General features: G+C 36.9%; 1 protein-coding gene and 1 pseudogene across 1 annotated transcript in view; both read left to right on the forward strand.

Moving 5' to 3' along the window:
• Nucleotides 1-283: 283 nt before the first annotated feature.
• Nucleotides 284-377, forward strand: LOC126028394 (uncharacterized; annotated as a pseudogene).
• A 3,912-nt stretch (nt 378-4,289) lies between these two features.
• MAGI2 (membrane associated guanylate kinase, WW and PDZ domain containing 2) overlaps nt 4,290-26,694 on the forward strand; it is a 1,487,205-nt gene continuing 1,464,800 nt past the window's right edge. The window contains exon 1 of the mRNA XM_049783101.1: nt 4,290-4,641. Within this exon, the coding sequence (XP_049639058.1) occupies nt 4,341-4,641 (301 nt within the window). The 5' untranslated portion in view covers nt 4,290-4,340. The remainder of the gene's footprint in view (nt 4,642-26,694) is intronic.

Below are 26,694 nucleotides of genomic sequence, written 5' to 3' on the forward strand. Positions count from 1 at the left end.
TTATCTAAATTAAAATTAGAGTTTATCTCAAGTTTTCCAAGTAGTTACTTATGTAATAACAAGAGTTCTTGTAGGTGAAAAAGTCATTTTTAGAGTGAATGGATAGAATCAGGACTTGATCAGCTATCTCTAGCTTTGAAAACAACAATAATAACAATAATAAATATAATATATTATATATTCTATAATTTTATAATATAATAAATAATAATTATAATAATAATATTAAAGGACTACATAATGAGCCAAGAGGTAGAGGGAATATGCAAGCACTAAAATTCTCGTGCTCAACATATACTAAAATTGGAACGATACAGAGATTAGCATGACCCCTGCACAAGGATGACATGCAAATTCGTGAAGCGTTCCATATTTAAAAAAATGAACTAAAATTCTCAGACTATGGAAGCATATTAGGCAAAATGTTTGCTTTAAATGTAGCTAATCTGGGTTTTATTCCTAGAACCCCAAATGGCCCCCAAGAAATTTTCCTAAGTACATCCAGGAGTAAGTGAATCACCTCTCATCTAAAAAAGCAATATGATTCTCTCCTATTATATATTCCAGAAAGAGCATGGGTCCATTTTCTGCGATGTCCACAAATGTTTTATTTATAATTAATTTTTTTTAATATGCTCAGTGGTTCTTGAAGCCTACTGCCAGTTCTATGCTGGGATGTATTCTAAAGAGCATGTCCAAGTGGTGATAGGTTGAAATTGGGCTTCCTACATGCAAAGCATATGCTCAGTCAGCCCTCTTAGTCTTCTCCCTGCCCAATGTATATCGTTCTAAATCTCTAAGTTTTAGGGCATTTGTTAGAAAAGCAGTAAGACGTTTATAAATACCCGATTCAGCCAAAACTTACAGGACTAAAAATACCACATTGAATGTATATGTTCTTTCTAAAATGTGGGATGCTTTTACATTTCTGAAAAGCCAGAAACAGGTTTTCCCCAATGGATCATATCACACTTTTCAACCTCACCAACCCACAGTTCCTTATCCTACTGACTCAAACATTTAAGAGATCTCTTAATATAATTTTATTGATAATTTGTTGATCAATAATTTTAGGGTTTGTGTCTGCTTGTTAACTACTCAAAAATAGAATTTAGGGTCTTTAATTGTAATACATATCTGGGATAGGAGTTTTATAGTCACACAAACCATTACACTGCTTATTGTTAATGTGACTTCAAGCAATTGAAAATACCTAGATTTCACCTGAAAACACAATTGTCATCAAGGTAAAAAAGAATAGAAATTCTTAGGTCAGTATGCCTAGAATAATACATTGAGGTTTGACTGAGCACATGTGATTTATTAAGGAAACATTTAAAGGAAAGACACAGGTTACCAGAGGCAAGATAGGGAAGGAAGTAATTTCAGGCAAATTCCTAGCATCAGCATGATCCTGCAGGGAGAGATTCAGCCTATAAATTACACTGCGACTTTATTACCACTAAAGGCTACAGGAAGAATTTTCATACCAGGTTTCTTACTGAGCAGGGAAGTCTTTGGCAAACAACGTCCTGGAAAGAAATCCTCTGGGGTTCCTTCTGCCTATCAGGACATTAGGCAAAGTTGAATGCAGTAATCCATGGATCAATGGGTGACTGCCAGAGTCTGGTACTGGATGTGATAGGAAAAAGAACACAGGAGCTGGGGGAAGGGCATCCCAAACCAATGGCATTTACCTCATATAAAGCTAAGATTTAAATACACATTTTTTCTTTAGCTGTCCATATTTCAAGAATTTTTAATGTCAAGTAATATCTAGAGTCATATTCTGTAGGAGAGCTAAACAATGAATGTATTCTTTCTAAACACAGGTATTGAGTCCAGAAATGGTAAAGACAGAGAACAAAGATAATGTGAAGGTTATCAGAATAGAAGGTAAACCAAATTAGTCTAAACTCTAGCCAGAAAACCAGTAATACTTTCGAGTTGGAAATTTAACTTCAGACTCGGGGTCTTGCCCAGTTTCAAGCAATGAAGCTCGATCCGAGTTCAGATCTTGTCACAGTCCTTGGCTAATTGAATAATCTTTATCTATTTCAGTTAACTCACTTGGGGTTGGTTTCAGAGGGAGTGGGGGGAGCATACACATGGTTATTTGGTGAAGCAAAGTATCTTTAACAAACATCTTTTATATTTTTATAGAAAAATGAAACCTATTTAAGTCTCTAAATAATGAACTATACTGTACTTGAGGCAAAAGGAAGGGAATTACCATTCTGCGGGCTGACTTGCCCGTATCAGGCAAGTACTTGGCATGCATTAGCTGATTTCATCAGTTCTCTCACATTAGTACTCGTAACTCTATTTTAGATAAGGGGGAAAAAAGGGAAAGGTCAAAAAAATCACCCAATATCATGCTCTTGGTAAGCAGTGGAGCTTGGAATCACTCCTGCTCTTCTATTTGGGTAGATTGAACCGTTTTATCAACTGCCAGTGCCTCCTACACCAACATCAGCTCAGACATCATCCAGAAGTGTGTGTGCTAAGTGCTTTCCATTCCATGCTTGAAAGGGAAGAGTGGATATACGTGTGTGTGTGTGTGTGTGTGTGTGTGTGTGTGTGTGTGTGTGTGTGTGTGTGTGTGTTTTCAGAAAAGGGGATTCACTGGAATCATTTCAAAATAAAACAAGTGAAACTCAATTACCGGTTACAGGAATTAGAAAAATCACGTCTAAAAATCTTGTACCCCTTGCCTCCACATCTGCAAGCTGAAAACTTGAAAGGAAAAACTGTCCAGATTGTGAGCAGGGAGCAGAGTTGAAACAAAGTTCTGCCACAGAGTTCCCCTTAGCGACTTCTTGTCCATCAGTGCAGCGGGATGCTAGTCGGTCGTGCCAGGGAATCCTCTTTCATCGCTTCGAAAAGTCCACTCCACTTTGGAGGCTGTCCTGGACAAGATGGGACCTCAGTTCCCAGGATACACTCTCCTTCTCTCTGAGACTGAGGTTCAAGGCCAAACTAACCCCATCAAAGCAGCGCCCTTCTCCCAGCGACTCAGCACCCTGAAAAAAGAGCAGCCCTTTCTTTCCCTTGGATCCCCGGAATCTCCTAGAACAACTATCCCAAACCTCCACCCACCAGACAGGCCATCTCCCCCACCCACGACCTATTATTGCCAGGAGCGCTGAAACGCCCGCTCCCGCCCTCCAGGTAGCAGCTTCCACGTCCAAGTTTTCTCTGCTCCGTGGGAACCCTCTGAGCTCTCGAGGCGAGTCTGGGCCTGCAGAGCCCCCTCACCAGACCTGCCCCTCCAGAAGGGCGCGCCCAACGCCTTGCAGCCGGGCTCCTTCGCAGTCCGAATCCCTCTCCCCGAAATCCAGCAATCCAGCGTCCAGCTAGGGCGCGCGTTAGCATCTCCTGCAGCTAGATCGGTCCACGGCCCGTCGGCTCCGCGGCAGGAGGCGGCTGCGGAAAGAAAGGTCTGCGCTGGCTCGCGGCCCCTTTTCCTGCCGGCCTCCCCGCGCTGGGCCTCGGCTTCCCTCCTTCCACGCTCGCTCCCTCCGCCTTTCGGTGGCGGCCGGGCGGACCCAGCCTGCCTCTCTCTCCGCCTTCACTACCGGGTCATGCGGCGGAGAAAGGGAGGGAGGGAAGGAGCGAGCGGGCGCGCAGAGCCCCGGTCCATGTAGCGGCTCCCTGCGAGCGAGCGGCTCGCGTCCATCGCCGCGACCCGCGCCTCCTCCCTCGCTGCCCGCCTGCCTCTACTGTACAACTCGCACACACGCACACGCACGCACGCACACACACACACACACACACACACACACACACACACGCACGCATACACTCAGACACGCGCCCGCGCGCGCTCACCAGCGGGCCCGGCCGCTGCCACTGCAGCTGCCATGGCTATCCGCTGAGCACACACCCCCGGCGCGCGCGCGCTCCCACTCGCACCACGCAGGAGTGGCCCCCCGGCATCCCTGCCCGCCTCCCCCCACCCCCACGCAGCTCTCCAGCTCGGCTCCGGCTCTCCCCGGCCGCCGCCGCCACGGCTCCTCTCTGCTGCGGGGCCACCGCGCTCCGAGTGTCATTCCAGGGACAGCCCCAGCGCACCACCCGGGCTCCCCGACCTCTGCCCGGCCATCCCTCCCTCGCGTCCTCCCTGCTCCTCGTCCACACTCCACCCCCAAGAAGAGGCAAAGCCCCGAACTGAGGGCAGCTTTAGGGGACAGGAAGGCAAAGTCGGCTCCGGAGGCATCCTCATCCTCTCTCTCTCTCTGTCCTCCACCTCCTCCCCGAAGCCCCTTCCTTCCCGCTTCCACCCCTCTACCCCACCAGCCCCTCCGGAGCAGAGACGACTCCTCCCGACCCCCACTGCCATGTCCAAAAGCTTGAAAAAGAAAAGCCACTGGACTAGCAAAGTCCACGAGAGTGTCATTGGCAGGAACCCGGAGGGCCAGCTGGGCTTTGAGCTGAAAGGGGGCGCCGAGAATGGACAGTTCCCCTACCTGGGGGAGGTGAAGCCGGGCAAGGTGGTGTACGAGAGCGGCAGCAAGTTGGTGTCGGAGGAGCTGCTGCTCGAAGTGAACGAGACCCCTGTCGCGGGGCTCACCATCAGGGACGTGCTGGCGGTGATCAAGCACTGCAAGGACCCCCTCCGGCTCAAGTGTGTCAAGCAAGGTGAGTGCTCGCTGGCTTGCTCGCGGGCCGAGCCCGAGCGGTGGGTTTTGCATGTGGAAGGGGGTGTGTTTGCGTGATGGCGCGGTGAGCTTGACAGCTGGACTGGACAGAGCAGCGGAAGAGCTGGGCAGAAAGAGCCCAAACTGGGGGCTCCGGGGCGGGGAGAGGAGGGATGCGGTGTGCGGTGCAACTTTGTTGGCGCAGTTAGAGCCCCGCTTTGGGAAGGAGGTGCAGGGCCTGGCCCGACCCCAGAGGTGCAGCCCAGAGCACCCCGGACGAATTGAATGTGCGTCAGTAGCACCGCCTGCTGTGCACCGGGAGCTTTTTTAGGGAAGAAGGAGAGACTGAATGCAGGCTGGCTGAAGGGAGGGCAGAAAGAACTCGAGGGTGCAGCAGGATCGCAAGCAGGGCGGGGAGAAAAATCTAGGGTGGCATGATCCGGGCACAGTCTTGGAGATCACTCGGTCCGCTGTGTCTTGACCCCCTGGACATCCCCAAGCTGCTGGAGGACGGAGCAGGGAAGCTGCAAATTGCTTCGGACACTCGGATTTCTCTTGCGCGCAGGGACCTGAACTTTTTCCTAGCTGCACCCCTCGGTCCCCCTCCTCCCAACCCACCCCCTCTCGGTCATGTGGGCACCGGGAGTCACGTGCACTAACCCAGGGCGCTCACCCCGAGGTGGCCAGGAGGAGGAGGAGGAGGCCTGGCTAGAGTAGAGGACTCTAGTGTTGGGGAGTAGAGAGAAGAGAAAGGTTGTCCCCTAAAATACTTGAACAGCGTGGAGGAAGAGAGGCTGGTTTCGAAGGCTCTAGATTTTGGGTGATAGGGGAGAAAGGGGCGTGTATCTACGGAGGAGCTGGCTGGAAAACAGCTGGTTCCAGCTCCTGTGTTCCCTCCCAGCTACAGCCTGATTTAAATGAACCTCAGTTGATTTCAAAAAGAGCTCCAGGGCTATGATGAGGTCTTCGAATGATAGAGTTCTTGCAGACCTCTGCCACGGACTTTGCTGGAAAGGAAATTATCATTCTAACAAAGGGAGAGGAAGATAAAAGTTTCTTGAAAAGAGGACTACAGAGTAAACTGATGGTGTGTTTTTCATACATGGTTGCACACGTTTTATCGTTCATTCGCACATTTCATGTGTGCCATATATATATGAATATATTCATAACAATATGTAGGTTTGTTGATGATGTTCTACAGCATGCCCTGCTGCCTTCTTTACTTCGAAGGGCAGTTTTTATCTCTTAGAGAGGGGCTCCCTCGTTTTTCATAGTATCTTGGGACAAGAGTTATTTGTTTTGCCTCATATTTTTGCATTTTTCTATGAGATTAAAAAAAGAGGGGGAAGGATGGGAGTCAGAGGCCAAGTGGTCTCAGGTGCATTGGTGAAGATAAAAAGGATAGAACTAAATATCCAAGCCAAAGGCAACAACAATAGAATCAAGAGACCCAAACTTTAACAATCTAAACTTAAAATGGCCTGTTATACTGGCAGGCCAGGGAGGAGAGGGTATGGGATGCAATCTGAGAACATTGGTGAAGGAAGGCCGACATTGGTGGCTTGGTGGTTGGTGGTCAACATCGGTGGCTCTGATTCATTGTATTTCGTCTGAAATCCAACTATGAAGAACTTTCTAAATCACAATGATTTCAATAAAATAATGTTTTTAAATGAAGGTTCATCAAATTGCATGATCTAGCACCAAGAAAAACTCTGGAGATATTCTCCATAAAACCACCCTTAAGTAAACATGTGGAAAGAATCAGGCACATTGCTTTACAATACACCCTTTTCATTTGGTATTTTTGGCTATTAGTATCTGAAGACTTGATGTAGGAGGCAGCTGTGTAAAGATTGATATACAGACTACCATAGCTCATCTGGTGAGCTATTTTATGAGTTCCATAAATATGAGTTTCATAGGAAGGCAAATAGAGTACCTTGGTATTTTCAAGTTGAAAATGTTGAGTCAAATATGGAATTTCATATTAGCCCTTGATGTTACTATTCTAACTTCTGATCATTAAACTAAATGTAAAGCTCTGGTTTTAAGTTCAAAAAATCTGCCGCACAATTAATGACCACGATTTTGGGAAAATGAGCTTGACATTTGTAATAGAGTTTTGCTGGAGAAGTTAATGCATCATTAAATTGGACTAATGACGGGATCCTAATGAGGGAGTTGACTATCCTATTATAGTTTGCAGGGATTCTCACTTTTTTGAAGCAAACATTTATTTAAGAAAGTAAAAAGTAAGCACAACCCGGCAGAAGCGGGGGATTCCAACAAGGAACACGTGATTACCACATTTTAATATAATATGTTCTTTCTCACCACTGTATGTGATGGTGGTCTATGACAAACTGCATCTAGCTAATATGACTAGAAGAGAAAAGTAAGGAGGTACTGAATATTGTGGATATATTCTGATAAATCAGTAGAAATACTTGGAAAAGATAAGGCTTCAAATCTCATTGAAAAGTGAAAAGGCTATCAGGAGATAGGACAGTCATATTAAATGAGAAATAAAACTTCTATTAAATAAATACATTTACATTAAATAAATAAAATAAAATAAAAATAAGATAAAATAAATTAAATAAATAAAACTTCTATTAAGATGTATGCATAAAAAAGATAGTGGATGGTCAAATTTCATTGGAAAGATGTGCTTTGCAGCAGATAAGCTTTAAAATGAGCTTTTAAAACTCTAGTCTGTATTATGATCTCATGGGGCTGCCACCTTTGGGAGTTTTCATGAAGTAGTCAACTTTTATAATGTGCCTGGATTTCTATGTGGAATATTGACATTAGCTACATGCCTTATACACAAGATCACTATTTTTTTTTCTGGTTTTGGTTTTATGGGCCATACTTTGCAGTGTTCAGTGCTTAATCCTGGCTTTACACCCAAGAATCACTCCTGGTGGGCTACTGGGAATCAAGAACTGGAATATATATATAACCCAGGCAGAGCTCCTGCATGGCAAGTGCTTTCTCCACTGTATAATATCATTCCAGCCCCAATCCTGGCATTATCGATCTAAGAAATCTTTGATATGATCACTCGACTTCTGTGTTGTATTTTATTTAGAAGATTTTGCTTCTGGAATTTATAGGATATATATATATATATATATATATATATATATATATATATATATATATATACACACACACACACACACACACACACACTACACACAGACTTATGGAAATCGCTTCTCAATATTAACACTCAGCTACGGATTTCACTTGGGACATTGATTGTTGTCCCTAAGTCCCTACAGAAACATGATTCACCTCCTGAACTGCTATTGATCAAAAAAAAAAACTAATTACTTTTTAAAGCTTTTGTGTAAAGTATAATTCCCTTGCATATTTTGAATATGTTGATTCATGTATGTTGTGCCTTATTCCAATGATTTTCTTGTCAAATAATAAGTAGGTTCACTTTATTTGTCATCATATATTAAGTGAAAATTTTAGAACCTTGGATAACCTTGCCTACATGACTTGGAATTCACTTTAGATTTCAATTTCAGGAGAACTGTTTAGAAAATTTGAGCTCAGTAATTTTATCTGCAGGGAGCCAATAAATAAGCATAGTTTAAGAAACAAGCCATTATTTATTTAGCAGTTTTATTTTAAAAATACTTAATGATATCATTGACATTTTGGGGTATTTATTCCTACATTGACTATTATACAAAAACTATGTACACAACCTGATAACTAATGTAGATTTCACAATGATAGGGAGACATCAGAATAATAAGAGTATCTATAAAAAGTACCAGGTAAAGTTTTCATATTCAATTTTATTATACATTATATTAATATTACACACTAATGGATTTTTAGTCTTGCTAGGTGAAATAGATATATAATAGTTTTTGCAGCATTATTATCTTCAAAACAATTCTAGAACCTTTTTAATTGCTTTCAGGAGATTTCTTTTTCATCTATCTCCCTTAATTCCACAGAACTTACAAATGAAAATATTATTTATTGTTACATGCTTTTTATCAGCTACCATAGTGTAGTTCATAATAAATATTTTTCACCAATGGGAATTTACACTTCTTATACCTGATTTCAATAATGCATCTATATTCGGTTGAAGAAAGTTTTTATAATTATTTTGAGGATTATGCTGAAGTAATCTAAATTTAGATATAAGCTAAATGTTTCCTTTCCTTTTTTTTTAAGGTGTGCCACTAAAGATCAGAGCAGCCTGTAACATAGACCAGTATGTCCTACATTCCTTGTACGATGGCTGGTACAATATCTAATACTACATTGGGACCTATATAGCCTGAACTTGTTTCCCATTTAGAATTTCACAATAAAAAATAAAAGGCAAAAAAATTTTTTCCTATGTGAAGAAAGACCAAAAGAGGCATTTGAAATTCAATTCCAGAGAAGATGAACATCACTCTCCCTCCTATTGCTCCTTTCAAAGACCCCCTTTAAAGTAGAATAGATCTACATTTATCAAAATCACTATTTTTTCTTAGCTAACTTCAGGCTACTGTCACAGAGTTAAACCTCTTTACTGATTTTTATTTGGAAAGAAAAGAACAAATTAGATCAAATTTTGTCAGAGACTAAATTTAATCCACAGAAACTTGTGCTTTTTGAATTGCTATTGCTGTTGTTGTTGCTTTGATTTTGGACTGTAATACCCAGTATTGCTCAAGGGTTACTACTGATTCTGCACTCAGGAATTACTCTTGAAAAGCTCCAGGAGACCATATGGGATACCTGGGATTGAAGTGAGATAGCTGTGAGCAAGGCAAATGTTCTACCTGCTGTACTATTTCCTTGATTCCTGATCATTTTATTGACCATAATAAACTGTTTAAACAAGTTGATAAATTAATTACCTTAGGAACAAAATATCCTTACTCTTTGGACAATTACTTTTGTGTGTAATTTACAGGAGAGGTTTCTGCCGTTTTTAGTATCAGATAAATGGTTTGAATGGTATATTTTTGACTATTAAGTATGACTGCTTGTTCAAAATGTGTTTTGTTTGAATGGAAGTAATTTTAGGGTGAAATCACAACTAAAATATTTAAGTGCCATCATCTCTGCTCTTAATATTTATATTGTGCAATCTTTCCACACATTTATTATGTTGTTTCCATTTTAGTGACTGGAAACTCATACATTCACTTTCACAAATTGCAAAAGCTTTATACATCTAAAAGTATGAACTCCTTGTATTTTAAACAGTAGCATTCAAATGTAATACTGCCCTTGGTTGAATATTTTCCCTTAGGAGGTGAATAAATAGTTTAATGTGTACTCAGAATAGACTAGATTTGAATCTTAAATGTATCACTCATAAGTAATTGTATGTACATTTACATACAATTATATACATTTACAATATAGGATACATTGTGTTTTTAAATGTGTGTCTTGCAAATAATCAGTATCATGTAAATATTAGTAATAAAGTTCTGTGTTAAGCCTTCTATAAAAACTTTTAAGATTTTGGTGCGCGATTGATTATCTACTTTGTGGCCTCCAGATTTGACCTCATTAAGTCCACAAACTTATTAAAATGAAATGGTCTTCCTGTTTTCTTCAGTTTCTTTGCTTTTTTATATAGGTGCCAATTGAAGATTAAATTTGACGTTCCCAAGTTTGAAGGCTAACAAACATCTTAAAACTATCTTATTGGACTTTAAAAATAGTTTGTTTATTCTCACTCACTGCCTTTTAACTTCATTAAATCTTTATATATTTCCTTTGATAAAAGTGAGTTGAAATTAATGCTATAGCGATAATTTAGTAGTAATTCATAATTTACTGTATGCACATAGCTAATAAGATGTGCTTGGTACATTTGTAAAATGTTTTAAATATTCATGTCATCATAGAAAATCGTTAATTAGTCCTGTTCTTTGACATATCAGTCCTTGAAAATAACTCCATTTGGCATTCATTAATATTAAAAATTTGTATTAATAATATAAATTAACATGTTTTACTGTTGGTTATTTTTTCATAATCTGTAAGAAGCAAGGCAGGTTTCCTTTGACAAGTAATCAGAGATTAATTGAAATACAGCCCATTATCTTATGATGTATTCAAATTTCAAAACATTTTGTTATGTTATTGTTACATAAGTTTTTCTGAACTTTTGTGTCATTTTGAGTTATATTAATTGAAAAATCCATTGTCAAAATCATGGCAGATATTATATGTATTATACATAATATGTATGTGTATATTTGCATATATACATTTATATGCATATATTCAATAGATCCACCCTGTAAGTGACAAAAGAAAAACTTGGATCTGTATAACGGAAACTAGAAGATCATGGATATTTGCTTCTATGATTAACTAATTTTATTTGGAGAAATAATTTGTTGAATCTGTTGACTTCGTTTAATCAAATTCATATATGCAAAATAAGATTTTCCACTAATAATCATAGGTTTTATTAATCTTCTTTGTGAAATAAATAGGTAAACAAATTTGTTTATTTTTTAATGTAGGACATGAGAGATTGCTTAGTGTATTAAGTTCATGATTTCATGCAGGAGAGCTAGCCTTGACCTCTGAATTCACATGGACTTTTGAGTTCTGCTGGGAGCAACCCTCAGCCTGTGCATGCAATCAAGAGTTGCCCGAGTAGGAGTAGGAATAACCACCAAACTAGATGTGCATAACAAAAACTCAAATAAAATGTGCAAAAAATGCATAAAATGTATATGCTTATTTTTAAATCACATCACATAGTATTTCATTACTTTCTTTTTGTTTGCCTTTTTTGGGGGGGCCACGCCTGGTGACACTCAGGGATTACTCCTGGCCATGGACTCAGAAATCTAACAGAGGGCCTCCTAAGTCAGATGTGCAAGGCAAACGGCCAGCCACTCTGCTATTGCTCTGGCCCCATTTCATTAGTTTTATGAAATGAGTTTCTCAATGTTACATTGAATTATTTATAATGCCTTCACTACAGGTAGAAAAACTGCTGTTTACAAATTACATTGCTATTTTGTAGATCATAGAGAATGTGTAATGAAACAAAGTACACAAATCAATTACATGTCTTTAATATTAAATTTTTTCTCAGTGAGCAGTTTGTTATCCTAGTAATTTATATTTCTGTGTACAGAAAGATACATATTTAGGTAGAATATATATGCATATGTATAAAAATTAAAGCAGGGATCCTCAAACTTTTTAAACAGGGGGCCAGTTCACTGTCCTTCAGACTGTTGGAGGGCCAGATTATAGTAAAAACAAAAATTATGAACAAATTTCTATGCACACTGCATATATCTTATTTAGAAGTGAAGAAACAAAATGGGAATAAATACAACATGTGGCCTGCAGGCCATAGTTTGAAGAGCCCTGAATTAAAGTAATAAGTGCTAAAGATATCCAGAAATTAATCTAAGGACACACTATAAACTTTCCAAGATCAGATTAGGTGGACTATGAGCACATGGAAAATAAATTTTAAGGACATAAACTGTCTAGTGTTTAGTCTATGAAAGATTCTTATCAGTTCACAGTTGACCATAGTTTGTCTTTCTTTGCAGTCATGATTTAAAGGTGTTAAATCTGTTCCTTACTAGACAATGCTATTTTAAATAATAGCAAGTTTGTAGGTCTAAAGGGTCATTGACTCTCCTAAAAGTCTTGACTTATTTCTGAACATGAATAACTGTAATCTTTCTGGTCTAACATGAAAGGCACTTAGGAATGACCATTTTGCAAATGTTAGAACCATTCTAAAAAGACAGAAGGGAGTTAGTTGATCCCTCCCTGGAAGATCAAAAAGTTATTAAATAATAGCAAGAAATGAAAACCAAAAAATCACTCTTACCCATATTCAGATATTATTCTAAACTTTCTTATATTTATTCTGAAATATTACCTATAATATTATTTTGTTGGCCTTTTTGGTTGGAAGTACCTATTCTCTTATTACGTTAGTGTTAGAGTAATTTTATTGAACAAAACATTTGATCTGCTTCTTTGAAACCAAGAAAAACATATATATATGCATATATATACATATATATACAATTGTATGTGTAGACACACATACATATTTTTCAAAGCTTAAAGCTTACTGTCTGTTTTAAATAGTCTTAGAAATGCCTTAAATATATGATAATGCGGTCTTATTTTAGAGATACACATAATTATTCCATGTGTGACAAATTAGGCTGTAAAGCTTGTATTATTTGTTAAAAATAGGTAGCATTTTATCTCAAATAATGAATTCCATAAAGAAGAAATTAAGAGGGCGGGAGGTATATTTGTTTCAATTTTATTAATTTATAAGGGATTATAATAAGAAATCTAAAATGATTATATACTCATAAACCAATTTTTAACAATGAATTAAAGAAAAATATTAGAACTCATTCATTAATTTGGAGTTTGTTTTGTTTTACTTGTATTATCAAGTGTGATAATGCTAGGATAATTCTGTTTTTTATATTTTTTTGAGAGTCATGCAAAGTTGTGCTCAGGGATCACTCATGGTCTTGCTTGAGGAATCATATATAGTGCTAGCGATAGAACCCAGGCCAGTCTAATGCAAGATAATGACTTAAATAATGCACTAATCTGGCATATTTTTCTTATTTGTTCATATAAAGAATGAACTTAGGGCATACTTATTTACAAACTGATTTTGTATTTGCAGAGTTGTTAAATTTTTACTGGTTTAGATTTCTCATAATAAATTGAGAGATCTGAAACACATATGCCATGAATATATTATATATTATAAACATAAGAAAGTAATTAAAACAAGTTAAATGATCTTTGATGTCTTTATCTAAAATACAGATACTATTGTTGCTTTAATTAATTAAAATGACATGACATACTAAGTTTTATTAGCACTGATCCCAAGAGGATTTGTTGTGAACAATTTATTGTGAATTAAATCACTGTTTTAAATTTACAACACTTTCCTTAGGTTACATGAATTCTCTGCAGGGTGATATTGAATATATTATGAAAGTGCATATATACAATGAAGTCCAATAAAATCTATGTGATAATATATGATAGGTCCTAAATATGCTACTTGATTATATAAATCAAGGAAACGCCTTTTTATAGTTTTATTCAAGGTGTTCCTTTTAAAGTTAATTGGAAAATTGTAATTGTCTAATGTGAAGATACTTTTTATCCTTGGGGAAATTGATACTTAACATTGGCTAAGTAGTTGTCTTGATTCAGTTGTCTATGCTTTTATACCTTCTTTAGGAAGCCAAATGATTCTTAGAAAGTTTGTTCTCTGTTGAACACATTTCTTTCCTTTTCACTTTATTTCTTTAAATAGAATGCCATTTTTAATTGGGTATTCACATATTGATATGATGCTGACATGTATTTTGTAGCAGAGTGACTTCATCCCATGAGAATGAACTTAGATTAATCTAAATCAAGAAGTTAAATTTATTATTTTTCTTTTTGCCAATAATGTTTAGGAATGACTTGATTCAATTCTAAGTGATTAAAGAAATAGGTGAGGTCTCTTGGGATGTTATGAGAACATTTTTAGTTCTTAAAATATGATTTAGGTCAGACCTCTTTATGAACTTGGAGCTGCTGCCTGAAGCAAATAAAACAATCCCCTTTTTGTTTGTTTTGTTTTGGGACACATCTAATGTCTCTCAGGGATTTCTTCTAGCCCCATATCAGCGATCATTTCTGATGGACTAGGGACAATATGGAGTGCTAGGGATCAAATCTAGGTCCACTGAGTACCAGGCAAGCTCACTAGATATTCTACTATAGTTCTTTTTTTGTTGTTGTTTATTTTCTTGGGCCACACCCGGTGATGCTCAGGGGTTACTCCTGACTATGTGCACAGAAATTGTTCCTGGCTTTGGGGACCATATGTAACTCGGGGAGTTTGAACCAATGTCCGTCCTAGGCTAACGCGGGCAAGGCAGACTGAGCCACCACTCTGGCCCCCTCTACTATAAGTTCTGGTACTAAAACCATTTATAATCATAAGGGGCACTAGTCAAAAAGCAGAGAATGAAAAAGCAACGTGAAGATGATGATCCTTGATTAATTTCAAGAAAAATTAATCCATAATTATCTGTATCTCAGATCTTCTTTTTATTAGGTAAGATTACGCAAGATAGTGTAAAGATAATGGGGTCCCTTTTCCTCCAAAAATACTTCTTATAGATATAACTATAAAATGACATATAGTGGATATTTCACTATTTTTTTGGGGGGGTAGCATTGATGATGATCTTTCTAAATAAGTAAATTTGTAAGAAACTTAAATCAAGAAGTCTTTTCCTGTTTCATATACTTGGACAAGTTTAGGTATGTCTCCATTACTTCATGCGGTTTTCTCTTGTTAATTCTTTAAAATTTTAGAAAATCTTAATCATTCTGAAGTAAAATATGGAGAATAAAATTAATTTTAAAATTATGCAAAGTAGGGCATAATCAAGAAAGAAAATCAGTTATAAAAATGTTCCCCACAATGTATTCCAAAACCAACATGAAATATTTTTGAATTATATAGTTCCATTGATCCAAGAGAGCATACAATTATAAAGTGACTCATCTAAACCAACTCTATGTTTCCTATATTAGAATATATTTGCTTATTATTTAACAAACATTTATTAGCAACTTATACTCTAGCAGACACTGACTTAAAGACAAGATAAAAGAATAATTTAGACATTATTTACATCTCTAATTATTTTATCCTGTGGCATGTTTATGTCACCTGAGTTAAAATTACTAAGAAGTAAAAGTTCTTACAGATTTTTTTAAAAACTTTTTATGAGGAGGGGTTTGAGTGATGATGCTAGAGGTAAGATGTCTGCCTTGCAAGTGCTAGCCTAGGACAGATGGTGGTTCAATCCCCAGCATCCCATATGATCCCCCAAGCCAAGGGTGATTTCTGAGCACATATCCAGGAGTAACCCCTGAGTGTCACCGGATGTGCCCCCCCCCAAAAAAAAACACACACAAAAAAAACTTTTTATGAGGAACAGGGATGCATGTATATATATAGTCTTAGCATATATACATAGTCTTTTCAGTTTAGTTAAATACTATTTGCAAGAATTTTCACTATAATACATGCTTCAAAATATCTATATATAGCATTTCATATTGTCCATATAGAGTTCATATTGTTTCTTGAGGATTCAAACATCTTATAAAGAAAACACTTGAATAAGTATGTAAAGGCTAGACAGTAAGATGATTCTTCTATAGTAGAAAAAAGGAGGCATTGACATTGTGGTTTTGAAGAATGTGGTAGTTTCCAAATACAAAGTTTGAGATATAATGTAGATAGTATAAATTAACCCATGTCATGTAATTATATATAATTGGAATTATATATTACTTTATAAAACATGTATGTAGTAGATATTATATGTCAAGGAATGTTCTAACCACTTAATGTTAAGGATAATCTGATATTTTGGTTCTTTAGAAATAGGTGCTACTTTTCAGATAAAGTTAGATATTTTATTGAAAATTAAAAATCTGCACCAAAAAACTATAATTAGCAAAGCCAAGATTTAAACACGAAAGAACTTTATTAGTATGCATCTCTATATTTGAAAGATTTTAGGGACATTTTGGCCATTGTTTTCAGTGTTGGAACATATGGGCAGCATTTTGTGAGAACATGCAATCAATGAAGTGACTTAATTGCACAAAGTTAAAAATACGGGTAGATGTAATCAATCAGATAACTATAGCATTATCTGGAAGATACGTGTTAAAGTATTGAGCTGTAACAAGTATTGTAGAAAGAGGAAAGAAGCGAATGAATTAGGAAATATAGATGGCATGATATTCAGTTCATATGACTGGATAAGAACAAAGACGAATCTTGCCGTATTTTCCAACATTTTTTTAAATAAGACAACTTTTTTAAAAATAATTTTTATTTTTACCACAGTGGATTAAAAATCTTTCATAATAATATTTTAGGTACATAGTGACATTGAATCAGGGGCATTCCTACCACCAATGTTGTCCTTCCACCTCCCCTGTTCCCAGCATACATCTCATATCCCCCTCCTCTGCCCCCGGGGTGCTAGTATAAGTGATCCCCTCTGTGTCTAGCTTCTTGTAAATTGGGTATCAATTCTGTTGTCATTGGCTTTGGATTTGGTGTTTAAGTCTGCTAATTTTTTATTTCTACTTGATGTTCATACAACTCTTTGGTCTTGGTACCCTCCATTATTTCTCCTCCAATATGTAAGGTAGAATAAGATGGTTCAAGTTTTGTGCTTCTATTAGAAGGAAAGAAAAAAATGGGGGCGGGGCAAAAATACAACAAACAAAAAATGGTAGGAGTCCTTCTAGAGGTTATAAATACCAATTTAAGAGGGAAGAAAGGGAAAAAGGAAGAAAAAAATAACAAGAATACAAAAAAAATCAAACAAAAAAAACCTGAAAAGCACCACAGCAATAAGCACTGTAGTGATAAAGACAACAACCAAGCAATAACCATGATCCTGAGATAAAAACAAAACAAAGCACAAAAACAAACAAAAATAAACAAACAAAAAACAAAACCAAGCAACAACAATAACAAAAAATTAATTTGTGCTTTTTCTTTGCATAGGTACAGTAAATATTGGGGAAATTAGAAAGGGAATTCTTTTGGCCTGATACAGGGTTTCTCCACCCTAGAAGTATACTGTCATGGGAATAACTACAGGATCCATACATGTTCTTATTCTCTCCCCTAGGTCCGTATGTGATGTCTGGAAACTTTCTGCTCAGTCGTGCATGATAAAATCAGGCCTCTGTACCTAGAGATATTGGTATTTGCACAGGTCATGGAATAGAGCCTAGGGTTGAGTCTTTCTTTATGGTTCTAGAAGTTCTATTCCACACTCTTGTTTTAATCAGTCTTCTGTACTCTGTGGTCTTGGTTTTTGCAACGATCCTAGGGTGAAGCCTAGGATAGTCTTTCGTTTTCAGAAGTTCTGCTTAGTTACTGTTGTTTCAGTCTGGCCTCTGAAATTAGATATCTTGGTTGTTGTATAGGTCGTAGGCCAAAGCCTAGAGTAAGGTCTTTTATATTGGTCCCGGGATAGGTTCTGCCCAGTCATGATTGTCACAGTCAATCTTCTGAAGTTAGTAATTTGGTTTTTGCACAGATCAAAGTGTGACATGTCTTCTGATTTCATCTTATTGTTAGGTGGTGAGGTAGTACAATCTGCTCTTAGGTCAAGTTGTTATTTCCTCATTGTCAGGATATAAGAAAACTTTTTAACCCATGAAAAACTTTTTAATAGTTGAGGGTCATCTTATATGTGGGTAAAAGGCATGCTGAAACTTACTCCAGCTTCAGAAATTAGTGATCTCCCCCCCTCTTACCAATGCATCCCATCCAGCTATTAGGTGTCATCACTCAGTCCTCTGCTTGTCCTGATTCATCTCATCCAGCCTCTTGGTGTGGTTTTTCAGGCTCAATCCTCCATTCTGCTTTTGTAGGACACAGAGGAAGTGCTGTCTCCCTCTAGCTGTCCTATTAATCACTGCATCCCAGCCAGCTGCTCTTGGAGAATTCCCCTTTCCCTGCTCTCAATGTAGAATACAATTAAAAAATCACAGTCACTCACTACAAATGATAAATGTTAAATGATTGTTGGCACTCCAAAGTCTAGCTTTATTACACATATACAGTTAACGTTTGAGGGTTCTGCTCTTTTTCTCTTAGGTTTTTTTAATTTCCTTTTGGTGTGTGTTAAAAAAGAGGTAATCTTATACTGCGAATAAAACCTAAACCCTATATTTTAACAGGAAAAGTAGGGGATTGTCTTATACGCCAGTTGTCTTATATGCTGGAAAATACAGCAATTTCTCTTTTATAGTGTAAGTCATTGAAACCAAAGGAAAGGAGTTGACTTAGTTAAATGGTTATTCTATTTGGAATATATTTAATATAATGTTCTTTGGGGTCTGAGTGACAGTACAGTGGGTAATGCATTTGCATTGTACATGGCCAACCAGAGTTAATCCCCAACATCCCCTATGATTCCTTGAGCCCACTGTGAATAACCCCTGAATACAGAGGCAGGAGTAAACCCTGAGTACTGCAAGACCAAAATACTCCCCAAAATAAGATGCCAAGAAAGACTTGAATTGGTCGGCATATGATCATCCCATCCTTAAATTCAGAAGTAGAATATGTAAATCAGGGAATATTAGATAATTAAAAAATAAAAAGGGACAAAGAAAAAGAAATGGTGTGTATCTATATCTGAGAAATCAGGGGATCCCAAGAAGGAATTAAAAATGTTATCAAGGGGCCGGCAAGGTGGCGCTAGAGGTAAGGTGTCTGCCTTGCTAGCGTTAGCCAAGGAAGCGTTAGCCAGTTCGATCCCCCGGCATCCCATATTGTCCCCCCAAGCCAGGGGCAATTTCTGAGCGCTTAGCCAGGAGTAACCCCTGAGCATCAAACGGGTGTGGCCCAAAAAACCAAAAACAAAAAAATGTTATCAAATCAGGTTTTTGTTTTATTTGTTTATTTGTTTTCCAAACCTGGTGGAACCTGGGGCTTACTCTTGGCTCTGAGCTCAAGGATCATTCCTTCCAGGATCGTACAATAGCAGGATATAGAAACATCCCTTGTATCCAATGACAGACAAACAGATAAAATTGTTTTGGTTTATACAGAATAGAAAATAGTCATCTATAAGAAAGTATTAAATCTTTCAGTTTTCTACAACTTGGATGGAACTGGGTGTATCATATTAAATGTAATAAATCAGAAATAAATACTGGATAATATTACATACATGTATAAAGAGAAAAAAGTTGGTAAATAGACAATATGAAATGATGACAAATACTATTTAAGTTTTGGGTCGCACCTGGCAATGCTCAAGGGTTATTCTTGACACTGTAGTGGCATGCTTGGGGAGCACTGGGATGCTGGAGGCTTGAACCTAGGTTGACTGTATGCAAAGTAAAGACCCTGCTATTGTGCAGCTCACCTGATGACTAACCCTTGATATCAGATTTCAAAACGCAAGTTACTGAGCTTTTGGGTATGGGGTACTGGAGTATTTTTAGGGGAATTGAAATAATTGGTAGTAAAATATGGACCCTAGTAGGTCTTGAGTACTTTGGTGATGATAAGTTATAGTAAATGCATGTCAAAGCCAAAAATGTCAAAACTATTGTAGCCATTTTACCTAAATCACAATGAAATTAAAAAGTAAGTAAATAAAATGATCCTCCTGTAAGCAGGACTATACTCTTGGTGAAAAATGAAGAATATACAGAAAGGGATCAGAATCATAGCATTAAAAGAAAACTCAGAGATTGTATGTTATACTTTAAACAAAGTCACCGAAGATGCTTAATCAAGGGAGGAGCATAATCTATGTGATTATATACATGTTGTATTATTAATTATAAAGTCCTAGGGGTGCATGTGTGGATGGTGAGACCTTTCTCCTCCAGGCCTGGTGCCTGCAGCACCTAAGGTCTGGCGGGTTTGTAGGTGTCAGGGTAATGGCAAGGAAATGACCCACAGCAGTCAGATGAAGTTTCAGGAGTCAACCAACTTTATTACAAGGTTCTAACCACCATGTTGTACATATTAATCGCATGGCCTTTCTAAACTAACCAGCCTCTCTGCCCCCAACCTGTGTCTCCTCTCTACCTACCTCTTTCTTCCTGCTGCTTCTGTCTCAGCTCTCCTCCAGGCCACTCTAATTACCAACCACAGACCCCTCCCAGGTGTGGAAGTGTTTCCCTTTCCAGGTAAGACAGGCAGGAAGTTGGGGAAGGGGTAAAATATACATTGTTGCTTTGAAAGGAGGCAAGGAGAGAATTTGGTTTCTGGTGTGTGTTCAGTAGAGAAGGAACCGAAAGTAAGGCCTCTTATATCTGGTATCAGTAGTGAAAATGAACAAGTGTTTATCTTAGAGGCAGAATGAAAAGAATTTGTGCGTAATTAATGGGAGGTCGTTTTAAAGGGAAGTCAAGAGTCAAAATTAACATTAGGATTTCTATTTTGGGGTGCATTTTATAGAATAGATGAAGATTTCATTAAATACAGATATTAAAGTTTAGTCTATAGTGTAAATGGCTCTGGGCTGTTCTAAAAATGAAGATTGCTACCTCTAATGAGTGAAGCTTGTCACTTTCAATATGTTTTGGCTCGTAGTGAATAAGTAAAATAATTATATTCATGAGATATTTATAACTAATATTTTACTTAAAACATTTTAGGCTAGTTTTTAGAGTTAGCAATAGTAAATCAATAAAATTAAGTTATAAGGTAGCCTATTTTTGGCATATTATTTCATTCAGCTCAAATTGATTTTACTAAGAATGAGTGGAGAATAATAAGTGCCTGGGAATATAAAATATTTGAGATGCTTTGTAAATGACATGTTTCTGACAGTCAAAAGTCATTTGTCACATACACCTAGAGCAGACAGAATGGTTGACATTACAAACTGGAGAGTTGAGTGGTGGTGTTTCTATAGAGAGAGGAAGCGCTAGCTTTAAAGCAGAGGTCTCAAACTCGCGGCCCTCCGTACAACATTTTGTGGCCCTGCCCTAGAGAAAACTTTTTTGTTTTGTTTTGTTTTAGTTGTTTGGGTCATACCCCCCAATGTTCAAGGCTTACTACTGACTTTGCACTCAAGGATCACCCCGACTTTGCCTCCTGCGGCTCCCAGGTAAATTGAGTTTGAGACCCCTGCAAAGTAACAAAGACCTACTAAGAATGAAGAGTGAAAATAAACTACGAGAAAACTACATAGGTTCAGGAAGATTACCCAAACAATCACTGTTTCCTGGGTCCTCTAAAGTCACACCTAGTGGTTCTCAGGATTCAATTGGTGGCAGGAGAAACCAAATCACATGCATCCAAGGCTTGTGATTTAACTCCAGTCCTGCTTCTCTGACCCAGCCAAAAAAAATCTTCTTTGATAGTGTTTTTTTAAATGATATATTTAACATAAAGGGATTTTCAAAGTTAATATACCATAGTTAAATACAGAATACAATGCTTATTTATTAGCCAGTGAAATACAATACTGAATACTGTGTGTAGCTGTGAAGATCCAAAAACTTCAGTCATGCTGTCTTTATATGCAGGGGCATTTTGCTTCTGGTTCCAAGGTTAATGAACTAGCCAGTTTCACTTGTAAAATTATGGGATATGTTTGTTTTAGACTAAGTTCTCTGACTATTGCTGCAATATTCTAGGCTATATTTATAGCAAGCTCTAAGTTGTGTTTTGAATTCTTTATTGGAACTATACTTGTAATTATCTTCCATCTAACATGTAAAAGTATTAAAATGTTTCCATATGGTAATGGTTGGACTATGAATCCTTTGGAATAATCAAAATTTAATGCTTCTTTTAGATGATGTACATTAATTAAAGATTTATAAATAAAATATGTTTAACATGTATTTATAATATATTGATATTTATTTATATTATATATTATAATATATTTATATATTTATAATATATTTAACCTTCTGTTTCAAAATATAATTCAGATACCATAAAATTTATCATTTTAAAGAGTACAATTCAATTGTTTCAGAATTTTTACATTCAAGTATCTTAAAAATTATTTAATGTACCCTCCATTGATAAGTGAAAATTATATATATATATCTTAATTTATAATTTCATAATAAAATATATAACTCATTTTAATTTGCTCTAATATTGGTTTACTTATAAAGTTGTCAGATCTGACACTTGATCTAGGCCTGGAACTCATCAAGGATAGAACAGCTCCTAATTTGTATTTATTTTCTAGAAACTGGAATGACGCCTAAAAATATTAGAATGTTTCAAGAACATTTGTTGAATGAATGAATAATTTCTCTCTGGTCTAGTTCTTTATTTGTTTAAAGCACAAAGAATTACGTAGGTTCTTCAAGAGGGAAAAAAAGCCCCAGATCCTGCACTCCATTATGAGAAAAAAAAATACAAAAGCGGTACTCTGCACTCCATTATGGATTCACCCACAGCACAGCTCATGGCATATAAAATATTTTATTTTATGAAACTCTCACTTTTTATGCCTTTCTTTCCTTTTGAATTTTTAACTAAAACTATTTTATTTCATTATCATTCTTTCCCAGAAATTTTTTTCTGTAGAAAAAGACAGATAGAAATTGCAGGTAGGGGGCCGGGCGGTGGCGCTAGAGATAAGGTGTCTGCCTTGCCAGCGCTAGCCTAGGACGGACCGGTGTCCCATATGGTCCCCTAAGCCAGGAGCGACTTCTGAGCGCATAGCCAGGAGTAACCCCTGAGCATCACTGGTGTGGCCCAAAAACCAAAAAAAAAAAAAAAAAAAAAAAAAAAAAAGAAATTGCAGGTAGGAACAGATTTCACTTAGTTTCCTGTGAAGCATTTTTGCCTCCTGGGCATTTCTTTGCTTTAGCCTAACAATAATGGCTTTCTTGGGGGGAAATAAAAAGGACTGGGAGATGACCCAAAGGAGTAAAATTCAGTCTTTTCATAAGGAAACTCCAGGATCAAGTCATTGCACTTCATGGGATCCTTTCTGAACTATAAAGACCTAAAAATGCAGTGTTAGAAATAGCCTTTGGTGGGTGTAGCTCAACATTCTCCCAAAATAAAAAAAGCAAAGCAAAGCCATGTGTGTAGAACACACACATACAAAATACACAAACACATATTGAACATATGCAGTTTTACCAATTTGCAAATAAGTCTCCAAATACCAAGAGTTGGGGCTGGCGAGGTGGCGCTAGAGGTAAGGTGTCTGCCTTGCAAGCGCTAGCCAAGAAAGTACTGTGGTTCCATCCCCTGGCATCCCCTATGGTCCCCCGCAAGCCAGGGGCAATTTCTGAGCGCTTAGCCTGAGCATCAAACGGGTGTGGCCCGAAAAACCAAAACAACAACAAAAACAACAAACAAACAAAAAAACACCCAGAGTTAAGTAAGCCAATTGTAGAATAGAGAAAGACAATGGTGAATCTCCAGTACCATAAACAGAAGATCAAGATTAAAAAATTAAATGTTAGTTTATATCCCTGGAAGGAAAAACCTGATGTTTTAGTTCAAAGACTGTCTTTCAGGACAAATTTACCCTTAGTAGAGGGTGAGTTACCTTTATAATTCAACTAAAGTCTTTAACTAATTTGATGAGGATTGAATTAGGGAAGGAAATATACTTTGCTTCATCTTAATTTTTTTTTTTGGGCCACACTCGGCGTTGCTCAGGAGTTACTCCTGGCTGTCTGCTCAGAAATAGCTCCTGGCAGGCACGGGGGACCATATGGGACACCGGGATTCGAACCAACCACCTTTGGTCCTGGATCGGCTGCTTGCAAGGCAAACTCCGCTGTGCTATCTCTCCGGGCCCAGCTTCATCTTAATTTTTGTAAATTTCATACAAAGGCACTGTCAGATGTTTAATAACAATCATAAAATATATCATTAAACCTTTCTATTATTTACACATTATAATGGATATTTCTACTGCTTCAGATGTCAAAAATAGCTTAAAACATTTCAAATAATTTCTAAAGAATTTGTATTTTTGCAGTTCACTATATTATTCTGTAGTACATTTTTTGTTCATACCTGCTGGAGTTCAGAGATTATTCCTGGCTCTAAATTCAGGGTTCATTCCTGGTGGGCTCAGGGGACCTTATGGGATGCTGGGAAGCAAACCCAGGTCAGCTGAGTGCAAGGCATACACCCTACTGCTGTTGTAAAGCTCCTGTTCCTGCTATAGTAGATTTTGCTATCTACTTAATTTGTTATGAGATTCATTTTACCTGAAGTTATTTTTAATCCAAAAATGTGCATTTTTTGCCCTGAGATATAGTCTGCTTCTTATTTAATCTGAATCACAACTTTATTTTTAGTTTATTGGGCATTTGATCCCTATAATGAAGCTGTTATGAAAGGAATTTGTTTCTGTTTAATTTTAAAGTTATATGTTAGTTTAACAGTATATAGTCTTTGATTACTTGATTCAAAATAATGTGAGCCCTGCTAAATGCTATTGTCAAGTCAGTTACCATCAACATAAAAGCAAGTATAGCTACTACTGATTGAATTGAATGACACTGCTACAGAACTCTAATATTCTAAGTCAGCTTAGAAGTTTAATTATAATAAAATTTTCTTTATTGGAAAAATCAAATACTTCTTACTTCAGTAGGAATGTTTTCATCTAGGATGAAAAACATTTTAATCTGTTTTAGAAAAATGCCTTATTTGTGAACTAAGGAAAATGTCAAGGTGGTATGCTAAGTAATAATGCGATGTCCTTTTAAAATACCTTTGAATTATTTGAATAATCTGAGATAAGAGCTAATTTAGTAGCTGGAAAAGCAGTATGCCTTTTGTTGTACTAAAATATTTTTACTTTCCTTTTCTTTGTTCTATGAAACATTTGATGGGCTAACTTGATAAAGTGGTTAATTTTCTCATGTTATAATTTTCATATTCATGTGGAATTTTATTATTATTGTTAAACATTAAAATGTATGCCTAATTTAGCCCTGAAATGTAAGTATTGCTGAATTCACTTGTAGGTAATTAATAAAATAGAGTTAGTGGTAATAACAATAACAATGAGGTTATATTGACTATTATGACAGTCTGGCCACATACTCTATCTCAAGAAATTGAACTTGGTTGGCTGCTTCCAAAGCAAGTGCTAGACCTACTATACTCAGTATTAATGTACTCAACACTAGTGTTCTATTGTAGTGTACTACTGTACTCATCATTCTGGTGTATGTTGCAAAATTTATTAAACAGATTGGACTTAAACTCTACAAAGAAAAAATAATTATCTTTTACTTCTGAGTTCATGGCTTTATTTTTAATTGTTTTATTTTATACATCAGGATAGTTTTACTGGGTGAATTAAAAAGATTGTCTATTGAAATATGAATTAACATGGCATCCACTTTAGAGGTTCACCTATCTTTTGAACATGTCTTATCAATCAGAAGCCAGTGAAAAAGGTGATCTGTTTTCTAGCTTTGTTTGCTCTACTTAGCTCAACTACAGGGACGATGTTTACTCTTAGGATAGAGAAAGGGAGAAAGAGCAACAAGAAAAAGAAATAAAGTCTTGCTTCTCTAGTTCTTTAAATTTCTATTCATTTTTCTGCTGTTTATTCTCTCAAGCCTTCAACTTGTTGATGCTATAAGGATCAACTGGACTGCTCCAATTCTTTTAAATCTGTCATTCATACAGTGGGTCACATGTCTGTGTATTTCAGAAATTCTCTAGTTGCTCACCCTCTTCTTCATCTTTTCATTTAACGAATCATTTTCACAGAATCTCTTTTCAAATATTTAGTCTCCTCATCTAGATTGAAATAGTTTTGTTTGGGATTTTTTTTTTTGTCAAGGATAAAGTTCATCACTTGCTTATTTCACATTGCCCTCAGCTTTGATGACTAGTTATATTTTAAAAATTGGGAAAGCCCCTCTTCACATCTAATGTTTATTAGATGAACTTTTCAAGTGTTATTTCTCATCCCATCAAAACACAAGGAAATTTAAGCATCAGAGTATTATTACTTGCCAAATTTCCTCAGTCTACGCATAGTACTCATTACAAAAATGCTGCTTTTTAAAACAATTTTATTCACTTTGATCCATTGTTAAAAGATAACATGATATAGGATAAATAGGTAGCCCCATAGAAAGCTATATTAAGTAGTAGAACAGTTACAGAGCTCAAAGGTATGCATTTTTTTCTCACTTGTTTTCTTTTACAAGGTTTCAAAAGTTTTTAATTAAAAATAACTTCATCCTTTATCTCCAGTTTTAGAATGAGTCACACAATTAAATTTCTTTCATGAAAATCTATAAACATTTTAGAAGTGTAAAAATATTTCTTTTACTCTTCACAATATTATATAGAACATGCTAATGGTTACTGTTAAAATGCTATCAATAGACTTGTTGAAATAACATGGGTAGTTTATAGTCTGGAATTTAAAAAAGTCTTAATTTGTCCTGATGGGTGAGGATCTAAACAAACAGA

Source organism: Suncus etruscus, chromosome 1, assembly GCF_024139225.1.
Source record: "Suncus etruscus isolate mSunEtr1 chromosome 1, mSunEtr1.pri.cur, whole genome shotgun sequence".
Taxonomy (NCBI): domain Eukaryota; kingdom Metazoa; phylum Chordata; class Mammalia; order Eulipotyphla; family Soricidae; genus Suncus; species Suncus etruscus.